At 43.9% G+C, this 15080-nt stretch overlaps 1 protein-coding gene across 1 annotated transcript in view; it reads right to left on the bottom strand.

Moving 5' to 3' along the window:
* LOC126153857 (uncharacterized) overlaps window positions 1–15080 on the bottom strand; it is a 1728205-nt gene that overhangs the window by 444433 nt on the left and 1268692 nt on the right. Inside the window, exon 35 of the mRNA XM_049916098.1 lies at window positions 10641–11018. Coding sequence (XP_049772055.1) covers window positions 10641–11018 — 378 coding nt within the window. The remainder of the gene's footprint in view (window positions 1–10640; window positions 11019–15080) is intronic.

Genomic DNA, 15080 nt, shown 5'->3' with positions numbered 1-15080 from the left:
AGTAATTCCGGCAACATCCCTGACAGTTCGCTGCTGATGTCTCAGTGATGACCGATCCTTACGAGATTTTTGATACAATTTTGCTGTGGAGAAGAATATAATTTAAGAAGAAAGTACGGGTCAGCGTTACATCCTCGACTACATCGTCCTTTTTTAGATACTGCGAAAGTAAAGTTAAATACATGGCATTCATCCACTCGTCCAGATTTCCAAAAACTCTAAAAAATCAACGATTTCCTTTGAATTTGGATTCAGAGTTGCTAAGCATTTTTAAACTATACAGAATGTTTATAATGTACCATAGCAAGCTGTCAAAATTTGGTATTAGTTTATTTTACTAAAAAAATGACAGTTACCGATTTAGAATTTACATATTCAACGTCAGATGGAGTGCAAGCTTTGCATTTATCAAAACACATGGTACGTTGATTTACTGGTGAGTTGCCCCAGCATAACCCGACACAGTTTCAAAAATGTGACGATGATGGTTGCGCTACAAACTCGTGCTGCAATGGGACATACGTGAAATGATCTCACGGAAGATTTGTTTTCACCGGCTTGTTGCATACTAACACGCGTTTACAGCGCAGCAAATGCCACACTTTTGGAACGTTACCTGCAAATCTAGGTACCACGTGTTTTGATAAAAGCATGCAGGACATATGAGGACGAAAGTACAACGGTACCTTTTTTAAAATAATGTAAACCAAAATGAAATTATATCTGTTTGTTACTATAAATCATAAACATTGTTACCTTATAATAGCCACGACTATTCAATAGCGTAATTGTTTGTCAAAATCAAATATTGTTAAATTATTCCATCGTTCCTGCAACTGCCTTTTTCCGGTGTATTTTCCATGTTTCCTAAAAACAGTTGTTGACAATGTCATCACTGACATCTACGATGCTGGTAACCTGTACACTTTGTGTATAAACCGTGTCCATAGCGTTATACTTTTGTGTCCTGATGTCATACGTACAATTTATTTTCACTGTGTCAAGAGCGCATGGGTAGCGTTTCAACCTTGGTCGTGCCTGTTTTCTCGTACTCACCTGCAGTGGCAAGCAAGGATTAGGGTTTATAAGTCCGAGCCGGCCGAAGTGGCCGAGCGGTTCTAGGCGCTACAGTCTGGAACCGCGAGACATCTACGGTCGCAGGTTCGAATCCTACATCGGGTATGGATGTGTGTGATGTCCTTAGGTTAGTTAGGTTTAAGTAATTCTAAGTTCTAGGGGACTGATGACCTCAGAAGTTAAGTCCCATGGTGCTTAGAGCCATTTGAACCATTTTACCAGTCCGAGCGACTATTGCGTCATTAGAGAAGAAGTGCAAGCTCTGATCCGGAAATGATGGCGCGAGGAAGAAAGTGTGCTGTCAGTATGGTGATTCACTTTATATGCCTTTATAGTGGGGATCTCCGCCAGCCTGCTTGTTGGGGCGAGTGTGTGAATGTAGCTCAAGCTTAGCGGTTAAGTATTGCGGATTAAAACGTCATTTTTGTTATGCCTGCACAGAAAAGAAGCCATACAGAAAAATGATAGATAGCAGTGGATAGAGCATCCGCCCAAGTTTCAATTCATGATACGCACCATAGAGTAGTTGCAGGCGTGAAAAATATGCAGAAAAATCATCCGTTCCGGATTGTCTCATCCAATTGATGTGCTGCTGCAGATAGGCAACCCAGTTGACAGATTTTCAAAGCGGGTAGCAGCATCAGTGTCTTCATTGAATTTCCGCATGTACTGACGTTTGCCGCACCACAAACGATACCCATATCGAGCACCTGTATTGCGAGTTAAAAACGTCGAAAGATGTTCTCTCCACTGATATGTGCGCCATTTTATTAATCCAAATGAAACGACACGATTTCAGAGACTTTACCGGTCTTATACAGATGTGATTTTATGTATGTAGACTCAAACGGAGAGTGAAAATTTGTAAGAAGATTGGCAATCGAATCTGGGCCTCGTGCTTACTAGTCAGGTGCGTTAGCCACTAAGCTATCCGGGCACCGCAGTCCTCACAACTGCACTGATTACCCTGGCACACCATCTTCCTCGATCCAAATTCTCACTGCCGCCCCACTCTACTTTAAATTCCCACTTACACACGAAGTGTATGAGTACCTGCACCTGGGTTTCAGTTAGGATCTGCAATATACGTTCGATGCTGAGCTGCTGTTCCAGAACATGGAGAGCCTCAGCAATTCTGTTCGTGTGCAAGGGGGAATTTAAAGTAGACTGGTGTGGTATAAGCCGGCCGCTGTGACCGAGCGGTTCTAGGCGCTTTAGTCCGGAAACGCGCTGCTGCTACGGTCGCAGGTTCGAATCCTGTCTCGGGCATGGATGTGTGTGATGTCCTTAGGTTAGTTAGGTTTAAGTAGTTCTAAGTCTAGGGGACTGATGACCTCAGATGTTAAGTCTCATAGTGCTCAAAACTAATCCTTTCTTCCCACTGCAGGTGAGTACGAGAAAACAGGCACGACCAAGGTTGAAACGCTACCCATGCGCTCTTGACACAGTGAAAAAATTTGGACGTATGACATCAGGACACAAAAGTATAACGCTATGGACACGGTTTATACACAAAGTGTACAGGTTACCAGCATCGTAGATGTCAGTGATGACACTGTCAACAACTGTTTTTAGGAAAAATGGAAAATATACCGGAAAAAGGCAGTTGCAGGAACGATGGAATAATTTAACAATATTTGATTTTGACAAACAATTACGTTATTGAATAGTCGTGGCTATTATAAGGTAACAATGTTTATGATTTATAGTAACAAACAGATATAATTTCAATTTGGTTTACATTATTTTAAAAAAGGTACCGTTGTACTTTCGTCCTCATATGCCCTGCATGCTTTTATCAAAACACGCGGTACCTAGATTTGCAGGTAACGTTTTATAAGTGTGGCATTTGCTGCGCTGTGAACACGTGTTAGTATGCAACAAGCCGGTGAAAACAAATCTTCCGTGAGATCATTTCACGTAAGTCCCATTGCAACACGAGTTTGTAGCGCAACCATCATCGTCACACTTTTGAAACTGTGTCGGGTTATTGCTGGGGCAACTCACCAGTAAATCGACTTACCATGTGTTTTGATAAATGCAAAGCTTGCACTCCATCTGACGTTGAATATGTAAATCCTAATTCGGTAACGGTCGTTTTTTTTTTTTTTAGTAAAATAAACTAAGAGCAATTTTTGACAGCTTGCTATGGTACATTATAAACATTCTGTATAGTTTAAAAATGCTTAGCAACTCTGAATCCAAATTCAAAGGAAATCGTTGATTTTTTTAGAGTTTTTGGAAATCTGGACGAGTGGATGAATGCCATGTATTTAACTTTACTTTCGCAGTATCTAAAAAAGAACGATGTAGCCGAGGGTGTAACGCTGACCCGTACTTTCTTCTTAAATTATATTCGTCTCCACAGCAAAATTGTATCAAAAACCTCGTAACAACCTAACTTAGGATCGGTCATCACTGAGACATTAGCAGCGAACTGTCAGGGGTGTTGCCGGAATTACTGTGGCGATATCCTTGACCTGCTGCTGAGATCCATTTGAACCATTTGATGTGGCAGTGATAATTTCGATCGAGGAGGGAGGCGCGTCAGTGTAATCCGTGTATGTAAAGTTTTTTTTTAAAATTAGCACTACCAGTCAGTAACTTTGTCAACTATTGTATTACTTATTTATTTAGCGTCATGTTTCGAGGGAATTCCTCATCTTCAGGCTAAATGGCACTAAAAACAACTTTACAATAAGGTCATACTGACGCTACATACTCTTTTCGTAAATGCTGTGGGCATCCTGTGGAAGAAGAGACAACTTAATAGGAGGAGGTGCCACTTTGGTAGCTGGACTGATGTTTGCACGAAAATGCTTTGTAACGGTCACTCACTTTGTTCTCCTGGCGTGGCAGTCTCGTTGTGATGCGCTGAGGTGTTTCCATTTCCGTGGCTCTCTTGGCCACTGTTCACAAATTGTCACTAAAACAGCAGTAACTTGGAAACACGTTCACAAACAGTTCTGTAGTGCAGTGGACAAGATGGTGGTCGGAATACAGCTGGTTTCGATTTGACTATCGATTTGTCAATCTATGTAGTGTCAGAGGTTTACATGTCTTCTGCACGTCTTGTTATCGTATTATAGATGTAGGTTGACGAAATACATTACAAATTGAGCACCTGTTACAATATTATTGAACACATCTTGATATAAATTATTTATTTTACGTATTTCTAAGCTATTGCTGGGGCTAGAGTCAAACGACTGTCATGTTACGTATCTTTTATTATAGGAGTACTGTAGTGAAATCGGAAAAGAAATGTAATTTTTTGAAGTCTGTCATTTCATTCAGGATCTCGTTATCCCTCCTGCGGCCATGGATGAATATTTCCATTTCTTCCAAGAAGTCCATTTTCCAGCTCTTTTCTAAATTACGCAGTACTTTGAGATCATTGTCTATTGTAACACTGTGTTCTGTTTCATGTATATGTTTCGCTATAACTGATTTATTCGGTTTGCCAAGTCTGAAACAGTCAATGCGTTCTTTAAAGCAGGTTTTAAAATTTCTTCCCGTTTGGCCAATGTAATATTTGTTGCAATGACTGCATGTAATTTTATAAATTTCTGCTTTAAGTTTCTCTGTGGGATGTGAGGTGTCATGTATCAGTATGCCCTTATTGTAAAGTTGTTTTTGTAATGCCATTTAGCCTGAAGCATGTCGCTACATAGATAAATAATACAATAGTTGACAAATTTTGTGACTGGTAACGGTAATTTAAAAAAGCCTTTACATTTTTCTTGAGACAGTCACGGTCCAAAAATAGTCAAAATGACTTCAAATTCTGTAATCCGTGTAGTTGTGTGAATAGCTGTGCCAAGGTGGCTTAGTAGCACGAGACCTAGATTCCGATTCCGGCCTTGGTAAGAAGTTCCACCTGACGCTGCAGTCTATACACATAAAATTTGACTAATCATTATAGTTGCCAATATGCAGTACTTTCGTCTAAACATAGGTGGCAGGACAATCATCAGGAATGTAACCCGCACAGTGTAGTCTAATTTCCCAACTGCTGTCACTACGTGAGTGGGCAACCTGGAGTGTGCTCATCAAGAAGAGTCTTGGATGACGTGATTTCTGTGGAAGGAGGATTTAAACACTCGGGATATTCACAGGCGTTGGTGGCAGTGTTTTTGCAACTCAACAACGTTTGCTCCCATACGAGACGAAAACTACGGCTGGCATTACTGAAACGGGGCTCCACACTCGCCGTATTCTTCTTACTTGGCCCCTTTATCTTCTGTAGGCCTTCATCGAACCACTCTTCTGAAGTCTATAGCACTCACCGCAGGGCAGCTGCTCGCAATTCCTGGACGTCTGTGAAACGATATCCGTGCAAATTTTTCTTCATAGCCCCGAGTAAGTGGGAATCAAAAAGGATCAAGTCACGAGAATACGGTGGTTACTGCGATACCTGGAACCCCATTTCAGCGATGACAATCGTGGTATTGTGACTCTTATGGGGAAGAGTGTTGTCGTCTTGCAAAAGCACTTTTAGTGACGGTGCACACACTGGCAATACACTGCCACCTATCGCCTATGAATATCCGCAGTGTTTAAATCCTCCTTCCGAGTAAACCACGTTGTCCAGCGCTGCCCCTTGATGATACACTCCATTTTTACCGCTCACATAATGCCAACAGTTGGAAAATTGAACTGTACTGTGCAGGTATTACTCTTCTAGTGATTGTCCCACCACTTACAGTTAAACCAAAGAACCATTGTAATCGTAACGGTGATCAAATGGCGCACCATGAGTGCAGGAAAAATAAAGTGTTAATCAATATGGAACGCCCCTCGCATGTAAAGGCTGACAGTTGTCACCATCTGGCTCAGTGCGAAGGGGTGCTCTGTACCTTTATTCACAGGGTACCAGTAATCTCAAATTCTGAAAATTTTTCAGCTGAGTAGCCCATCTCGAACTCACCTGCCGTAGAAGCGGCTATTGCAAAAGACAGATGAGATGTGCGTTGCACTATCTAACAATCGTGAAACCGGTGAATGATGAAAACAACGAGATGAACAACGAGATGACACCGAAGTCTATGGTCTTTTTGCCTAATGCTGAAGCGCTTCCAAAACGGTTGGTCGTTTTCGGCGGAAATGTGATTTGAATTGTGTTTCTCGACACCTTTTAAGATTGGAGTCCTTTTAGCATCCGTAAAGGATGATCCTGGATTGCGTAAGATGAGAGTCTATCGTATTCCACGCAGCTGTGGGACATCGTACGAGGGTAATCCCAAAAGTAAGGTCTCGTACTTTTTTATAAGTACATAGATCTGTTTATTTCAACAATGGTTTACATCAGTTTACAGCTTGAACATTTAGCTATTTTTCGACTTATCACCATTTCTGTCGACGCATTTTTGTAGACGCTGTGGCAGTTTTTGTATGCCCATGTCATACCAGCTCACCGCCATGCTGTTCTGAAAGTTATGAACCTCTTCTTTCACCTCGTCGTTGGAGCTCAATCGCTTTCCGGGTAAATGTTCTTATAACCTAGGGAACTGGGGGCCAAGTCAGGACTGTAGGGTGGGTGGGTGATTATGTTCCACTGAAATTGTTGCAGAAGAGCAACGGTTTGCAGAGCGATGTGTGGGCGAGCGTTGTCATGGAGAATGTGTACGCCCTTGCTCAACATTCCTCTTCTCCCGTTCTGAATTACCCGTTTGAGATTTTTCAGAGTCTAACAGAACCTGTCAGCGTTAGTTGTGAACCCAGCGACTCAGCTCCAACCACGAGGTGAAAGAAGAGGTTCATAACTTTCTGAACAGCATGGCGGCGAGCTGGTATGACAAGGCCATACAAAAACTGCCACAGCGTTTACAAATATGCATCGACAGAAATGGTGATTATGTCGAAAAATAGCTACGTGTTCAAGCTGTAAACTAATGTAAACCATTGTAGAAATAAACAGGCTTATGTACTTATAAAAAAATAGGAGAACTTGCTTTTGGGATTACCCTCGTATATTGGCCAGAGCAAGAGCTTACAACAATAACTTACAATAGTCGGACAAATTGGCTATTGCAGAACACTGTCTTGGTACCCGTCACCCTATGGAGATTTGGCATGCAGTTACAGATACTGGGGTAGTGTTGTTAAGGAAGCAGTTGAAATTAAATTCGCAAGTGATCTTATAAATAGAAGTGGATTGCTCTCTTTAATTATATGCGGAATCCTGCTATTTCTCTTGTCAAGCAACAGAGGGTCAAAGTTATTACGAACTCTTCCGTTGGGTATTAATATTCACTATCGATACCTTCTGACACTGGTCATCTTTGCTTGTGTGGTGGCGCCATTGTTTACAGTGTATGTGTGTGTGAATGTGTGTTATCTTTCTTCATACTAAGGTTTTAAATGTACTTGTAGAGCACTTTCTTGTTACCTTTGTGTCTTGAAATTGGCAAAGTGTGGACCTGTTGCAATATCGATGAATGTCGAAAGCGTAATCTGGCTGTACAGCGTAAGTTATTTTAACATTTTACACGCCGGAAGAAGTTTCACGTCATTTACCACTACTTTACATCAGAGCTGCCACTGCATGCCTGACTGCTCGTGAGCACGATGTGCAGGCTGCTTGCGGGCTGAGGCTCGGCCTGTCTCGGCTTTGCTCGGTAGTTCTCGGAAGTACTCAGTACAGGACGACATTTCATTCAACACTGCGATGCAGCAGTTTTCGGACGGCACAGCTTTCTTCAGTTCGGTAGAATCGTGATGTAAGTGTTGTTTACCTTTCGCTACTAGTTCATCGTACAAAAGTTGAGAGGTCCAGCGGCAAAATTAGACAGTCTAGCGACCTATAGTCGTAAGCCATTAAAAGTGAATGGGAATGACAGAAGAGAAGGATAAGTGTTCTCAACATCTATTATGCGATATACAGCAGCATAACCTCAGGTAACAAAATTTGTTGTAGAGTGATATTACAAAACGAGGAAGCAAGAATTTAAATATTTAGTTGACGATGAAAGAACAAGAAATTACAATGATCGACAGACAGGATTAATTGTTCTGTATATCAGGAAGCACTTTTCCTAAGTCTGCAGCCATGGATTTCGTCATGAAATTGATAGTACACGCATTAAATTTTCTGAAAACGCACGGATTATTCCACTGCCAGTTGCAACAGTTTTCGATGGAATTGAACGAAGAGTGTAGAGACTTCATATATAGGTTAAGTCAAGGGGCGTGCTTTTGAAACGATTTTTCGACATAAAATCCGCTATTGTTGAATTTATGAATTGAAAAGGACTGCAGGAACAAAAATTTTTAACATCTGGAATGGATTGCAGACCTCGTATATTAAATGGACTTGATTGGGCATTGATCACAGTAAGACACTGAAAGGCGAGAAAACTTATTTCTGATTTGGTGGGGATGCATATAAACAGAAATTCGCATTATAGAAGGGAATAAGTCTGACAAAAGACATCGTCCATTACTCTAAGCTCACTGGTGTTAAAGAAAACGTGGGGATTGAAGAATTAATTGTGGCTATGAAAGAATTACAAGGAGAGTTTTCTTTACGTTTTGAGGAGACTGCCAATCTTACCTTTTTTTTCGAGACCGTTTGCCATTTCAGCTGTAAGTGCACCTGTGTATGTTCAGATAGAACCGACTGATCTGCACTGTGATTTTCGTTCCAAAGTCAAATTCTTTTACGTTAAAACGTCCAAGAGTTCTACATTGTTTTCCTCAGGAGGAGTTTCCATGTCTACATAATGAGGTTGCATATCTGATACAATATTTCGATCAAAAGATGTGCGTCAAAGGCGTTTTACGTGGCATCCTGTCTATGTAAATCTGTTAAATTATCTGTCTGTTTGCCGGCAGGATGCACCAGATAAAAATTATACTTTAGCGAACAAAAATTATACACTACTGGCCATTAAAATTGCTACACCAAGAAGAAATGCAGATGGACAAATATATTATACTAGAACTGACATGTGATTACATTTTCACGCAATTTGGGTGTATAGATCCTGAGAAATCAGTACCCAGAACAACCACCTCTGACCGTAATAACGGCCTTGATACGCCTGGGCATTGAGTCAAACAGAGCTTGGATGGTGTGTACGGATACAGCTGCCCATGCAGCTTCAACACGATACCACAGTTCATCAAGAGTAGTGACTGACGTATTGTGACGAGCCATTGCTGGGCCACCATTGACCACACGTTTTCAATTGGTGAGAGATCTGGAGATTGTGCTGGCCAGGGTAGCAGTCGAGCATTTTCTGTATCCAGAAAGGCTCACAGGACGTGCAACATGCGGTCGTGCATTATCCTGCTGAACTGTTGGGGTCGTAACACATCTGAAATGTAACGTCCACTGTTCAATGTGCCGTCAATGCGAGCAAGAGGTGACCGAGACGTGTAACCAATGGCACCTCTCACGCCGGGTGATACGCCAGTATGGTGATGACGAATACACGCTTCCAATGTGCGTTCACCGCGATGTCGCCAAACACGGATGCGACCATCATGAAGCTGTAAACAGAACCTGGATTCATCGGAAAAAATGACGTTTTGCCATTCGTGCACCCAGGTTCGTCGTTGAGTACAGCATCGCAGGCGTTCCTGTCTGTGATGCAGCGTCAAGGGTAACGGAAGCCATGGTCTCCGAGCTGATAGTCCATGCTGCTGCAAACGTCGTCGAACTGTTCGCGCAGATGGTTGTTTTCTTGCAAACGTCCCCATCTGTTGACTCAGGGGTCGAGACGTGGCTGCACGATCCGTTACAGCTATGCGGATGAGATGCCTGTCATCTCGACTGTTAATGATACGAGGCCGTTGAGATCCAGCAAGGCGTTCCGTATTACGCTCCTGAACCCACCGATTCCATATTCTGCTAACAGTCATTGGATTTCGAGTAACGTAAGCAGCAATGTCGCGTTACGATAAACCGCAATCGCGATAGGCTACAATCTGACCTTTATCAAAGTCGGAAACGTGTTGGTACGCATTTCTCCTCCTTACACGAGGCACCACAACAACGTTTCACCAGGCAACACCGGTCAACTGCTGTTTGTGTATGAGAAATCGGTTGGAAACTTTCCTCATGTCAGCACGTTGTAGGTGTCGCCACCGGCGCCGAACTTGTGTTAATGCTCTGAAAAGCTAATCATTTCCATATCACAGCATCTTCTTCCAGTCGGTTGAATTTCGCGTCTGTAGCACGTCGTCTTCGTGGTGTAGCAATTTTAATGGCCAGTAGTGTAGAATACTGAAGATTTGTTTTGTTTCTGATTTATGTTGTTGAGAAATATGAAATCAAGCTATATGCAGTGTGACTACATTGTCGTATAAATACGACAGTTTCGCAGTTCCGCCCCGCCCTTCTGACTCCTCGCGCTCAGAAAACTTGGTGTGGTGGTGGGGGAAGACTGCAGCCAGGCGAGAGAGCTACGGCACGTGAGCAAGAGCTCTGCTCACGTGCCGAATTCTTGGTCGTCCTTGCTATACGCGCATTTCGTTCGTACAGCTCCTTTCGTTATTCGTACATTGTGGCGAGCTGCCTGCAGAGTGCACGCCTATGAGAGCCGTGGGCGGCCTACCTTGATGAGCTTGGCCATGTTCTTGTTGGCGTGGTAGCACGGCGGCAGGCAGTCCTCGAGGCGGCCGGCGGGCAGGAACGGCGGCTGCACAGAAGACGAGGGGTAGCACTTGCGCAGCAGGCTCGAGTTGCGGCCCGGCGAGAAGCGCAACACCGTGCCGCCGCCCCCGCCCGCCCCCGACGTGGCAGCGCTCTGCCCCCGGCGCCAGGAGCCGCAGGTGACGACTCCGCCGCTGCCGCCGCCGGGGCCGTCCGCCCCCGAGTCGCTGTCGCCGCCGGCACTGGTGGTGCCGCCCCCGCCTCCGTCCTCCGCCTCCTCGGTCAGGGGGCTGACGGGCCGCGCTACGCTGAAGCTGGGCACGTGCAGCAGCAGGCTCTCCTGTTGGACAGATACCACGTTTTCTTATTTATTTTATTTTATTTTATTTTATTTTTGTTTTCGGGGAGGAGACCAGACAGCGAGGTCATCGATCTCATCGGATTAGGGAAGGACAGGGAAAGAAGTCGGCCGTGCCCTTTCAAAGGAACCATCCCGGCATTTGTCTGGGGCGATTTAGGGAAATCACGGAAAACCTAAATCAGGATGACCGGACGCGGGATTGAACCGTCGTCATCCCACGTTTATTCTGAAACTGGTCGATACGTGGATAGACTATGAAAAGAGCCAATGATCCCGCACAATCACCTAACTTCAGAGTATCATGAGTCTAGATTCACAGTATGACTGAAAAACGCGCCTTTCCAGAATGAGAAAGTGGGCGGAATCATTCTAAAACTATAGATGGCAAACGTTACGCAAAGGTATGGGCAGATATTCTCCAAAAAAACCTTGGTTTCCCTCTCTTACAGGAAACTTCATTTTCTTCTTCTTTTGCGCCGCCCGTGTGGCCGAGCGGTTCTAGGCGCTACAGTCTGGAACCGCGCGACCACTACGGTCGCAGGTTCGAATCCTGCCTCAGGCATGGATGTGTGTCATGTCCTTAGGTTAGTTAGGTTTAAGTAGTTCTAAGTTCAAGGGGACTTATGACCTCAGCAGTTGAGTCCCATAGTGCTCAGAGCCATTTTTTCTTCTTCTTTTGCACTTCATGGGATATGGTACTCTTACGCGTTCCGGATTCAAAGACGTTTCCAGCGCATCCCGGGTCGTCCTCGATCTCTTCTTCCCCTCTGCATGAAATCCAACGCTGCCTTGGGAAGTCTGCTATTTTCCATTCCTTGTAAGTGGTCAGCCCAGTTCCTTCTATTATTTAATATTCTATTAAAAACACATTTCATATTTAATTCTCTCCTAATATCTTCATTTCGAATTCTATCCATCCTCGTAGATCCTGAAATACTGCTTAAAAATCTCATTTCTGCCGATTGCATTTTACTCTGGTAATACTGAGACAGTACCCATGCTTTGCTGCCATACAGAAAAACGTGGGTATAAAGCCATTACAGTATACAATTTAATTTTCGACTTTTTTTAAACTTTATTTTTAAAAGTCTCTTGAATGGCCCCACGTACAGTTAGAAATATACAAACTTTTTGCTCAATGTTCGTGTCATTAATAAAAACTCATGCCACAGACAAGATGTTTAAAATTCATTGCTTCTTCTACAATATTTGTTTCCTAGAACAATCTTTGATCTGAGCGGATCCTTTTCTCTAAAAGCAACAATTTTCTTTTCATAAACTGAGATTTTAAAACTGTAAGATTTACATAGATTATTTGGCAGCTATACGGATTTTTGTAACTGTTTCTTATTTACTTGAATCGTTATTTGATCTTCAGCAAATAAAAGACTGTGTGGATAGACACAGTTTGATCTGTATCTACTAGTTATTTCCATTTGTTTAAAATGTAGTCAATGTAGGCTGCACAGTCACATTAATGTGAAAACTCTCCCAAAGCCTTTTCCAGGAAGAGAGTCAGTGAGGTTCTGAAAGGTATCCCCAGGGATATGAAGCCATGACAACTCAAGTGTCATGACCAGCTGCCCTCGGTTTCTCGGCTGATGATCCAAGGGGCGAACACCTCGATCGAGTTTGACCCACAGATCGAGGTGCTCCAACATATCGACGTGGTGACACGGATTCTCGACTGAGTTTTAAGCCAGGGAGTTTGGTGGCCAGGGAGTACGGTACACTCACCCTGGTGCTCTATGAACCATGCACGTACGCTGCGAGCTGTGTAACACATTGCATTGTCCAGCTGGTATATGCTATAGTGCTGAGGGTAAAACTAGCTACATGTAGTGGTGGACACCGTCCCCAAGGATACATGCACACTAGTGCTGCCGGCCGGGATGGCCGAGCGGTTCTAGGCGCTACAGTCTGGAACCGCACGACCGCTACGGTCGCGGGTTCGAATCCTGCCTCGGGCACGGATGTGTGTGGTGTCCTTAGGTTAGTTAGGTTTAAGTAGTTCTAAGTTATAGGGGACTGATGACCTCAGACGTTAAGTCCCATAATGCTCAGAGCCATTTGAACCATTTGAACACTTTTTGTTGGTCCGTTTTACCTGCTAGAATGACAGGATCACCCAGGGAATGCCACGAATACATACGAATACGCTCCCTCCTCCGGCCTGAACACTTCTGACAATTATTACAGGGTGTTTGCTGTCAGATGGCCATCTGTTCGATGGAGCAGAAAATGTGAGTCATCTGAAAAGGCCACCTGCAGTCACTCAGTGGACGTCCAGATGCGGTATTGTCATGCAAATTCCAGCCCTCGTTGCCGATAAAGCGCAGTCACCATGGGTGCATGACCAGGCGCCTGTTGCGGAGGCCAATACGCAGCATCGTTCGCTGAACGGTCGTTATGGTGACGCTGCTGCTGGCCCTTGGTTCATTTGGATGGTCAGTTGCAAAGCAGTTGCGTATCTATTTTTCTTTTCTTTGTCCTACTATTTGTCTAATGGTGAAGGTTTAAGAGAAGCAAAAGACAAAAAAAAAATCTCTAATAATGATGCAATTTTACAGTGGTTTAATTTGTAGATATTTGCATCGAATTGCTATTATTGAGCTCCTATATTGTTAGTGTGATAGAACATCAAGTGTAGATTTGACCATGTGGTTTTTTTGTGATTCTTAAAGTTTACCCGGCGTAATGAGAATTTCATGAGGCTTCGAACTTGCAGCCGGATGACGTCGACATCTTGATCCTGTATTTCGGCTGACAACCACGCAGCAATTCAAATGGCTCTAAGCACTATAGGACTTAACATCGCAGGTCATCGGTCCCCTAGATTCTGCCCCGACAGCTGAGTGGTCAGCATGACAGATTGCCGTCCGATGGGCCCGGGTTCGATTATCGGCTGGGTAGGGGATTTTCTCCGCTGAGGGAGTGGGTGTTGTGTTGTCTTCATCATCATTTCATCCCCATCCGGCGCGCTGGTCACCCAATGTGGCGTCGAATGTAATGAGACCTGCACCAAGGCGGCTGGACCTGCCCCGCAAGGGGCCTCCCGGCCAATGACGCCAAACGCTCATTTCCATTTTCCAGTCCCCTAGACTTAGGTTTAACTAGTTCTAACCAAGGACATCACACACATCCATGCCCGAGGCAGGATTCGAACCTGCGACCGTAGCAGCAGCGCGGTTCCAAACTGAAGCGCCTAGAATCGCTCGACCACTGCGGCCGGCCACTCAGCAATCATCAGCTGAATTTTATCATGGAGACTGTGCTGCACGTTGTAGTTAAAGTGAGGGAAGTGTACTGACGATGTTCCTGTGTAAAACTCAAGTCCCATAGTGCTTAGAGCCATCTGAACCATCTGTAAAACTCATCTGAAGACGGCTGAATGGTTGTCAGCCGAAAGGCCGTGGCAAGATGTCGCCTTGATCCTGTCGCAAGCCCCGAATATCGTGGAATGTGTTGGTTTTCCTTTTTACTTTTTCCTGCAGGCGGAATGTCAGTTTCCATTCGGCACTGCAATGTTGTGCTGGACAATCCTCTGACAGAACTGAACGCTGGCTTCAAAAACATTTGGTTTGATTGCTTTCAAACAGTGGCTACGATAACTGCAGCTCCGTCTTTTCTCAACTCTGTATACACGGAAGTGCTCATTTCGCTGTCAAGTTGACGGTTGTTTATTGATGAATCTTCTCCCACTGCATGTAGCACCATCTCATCAAATTCTACTGTGCGAGCAGTTCTTACCGAGACCTGTATCTGGGGATCCTGTAAACGTCTAGACACCCGAATTTGTAACAAGAATGTCAGATTTGTATTTTAACAACTTAATTAAAGTTACTGAGTTAGATTTCAACTATTGTCGCATCTGCAGCAATCTCACTCTCTACCTTATCGATTACATATTAAGGCAGTCGTGTGGCAGCTGCAAGAATAATTTTTGCTTTAAATTTTGAGTCACATTTAGAAGCTTGCTATTACAGTCTTTTTTTATAAACGATTGTCTCGAACATACTCTTTGTAGTGGTAGATGAATTT

This window comes from Schistocerca cancellata, chromosome 2, assembly GCF_023864275.1.
Source record: "Schistocerca cancellata isolate TAMUIC-IGC-003103 chromosome 2, iqSchCanc2.1, whole genome shotgun sequence".
NCBI classification, from domain to species: domain Eukaryota; kingdom Metazoa; phylum Arthropoda; class Insecta; order Orthoptera; family Acrididae; genus Schistocerca; species Schistocerca cancellata.
This window is presented reverse-complemented; position numbering and strand designations above follow the sequence as displayed.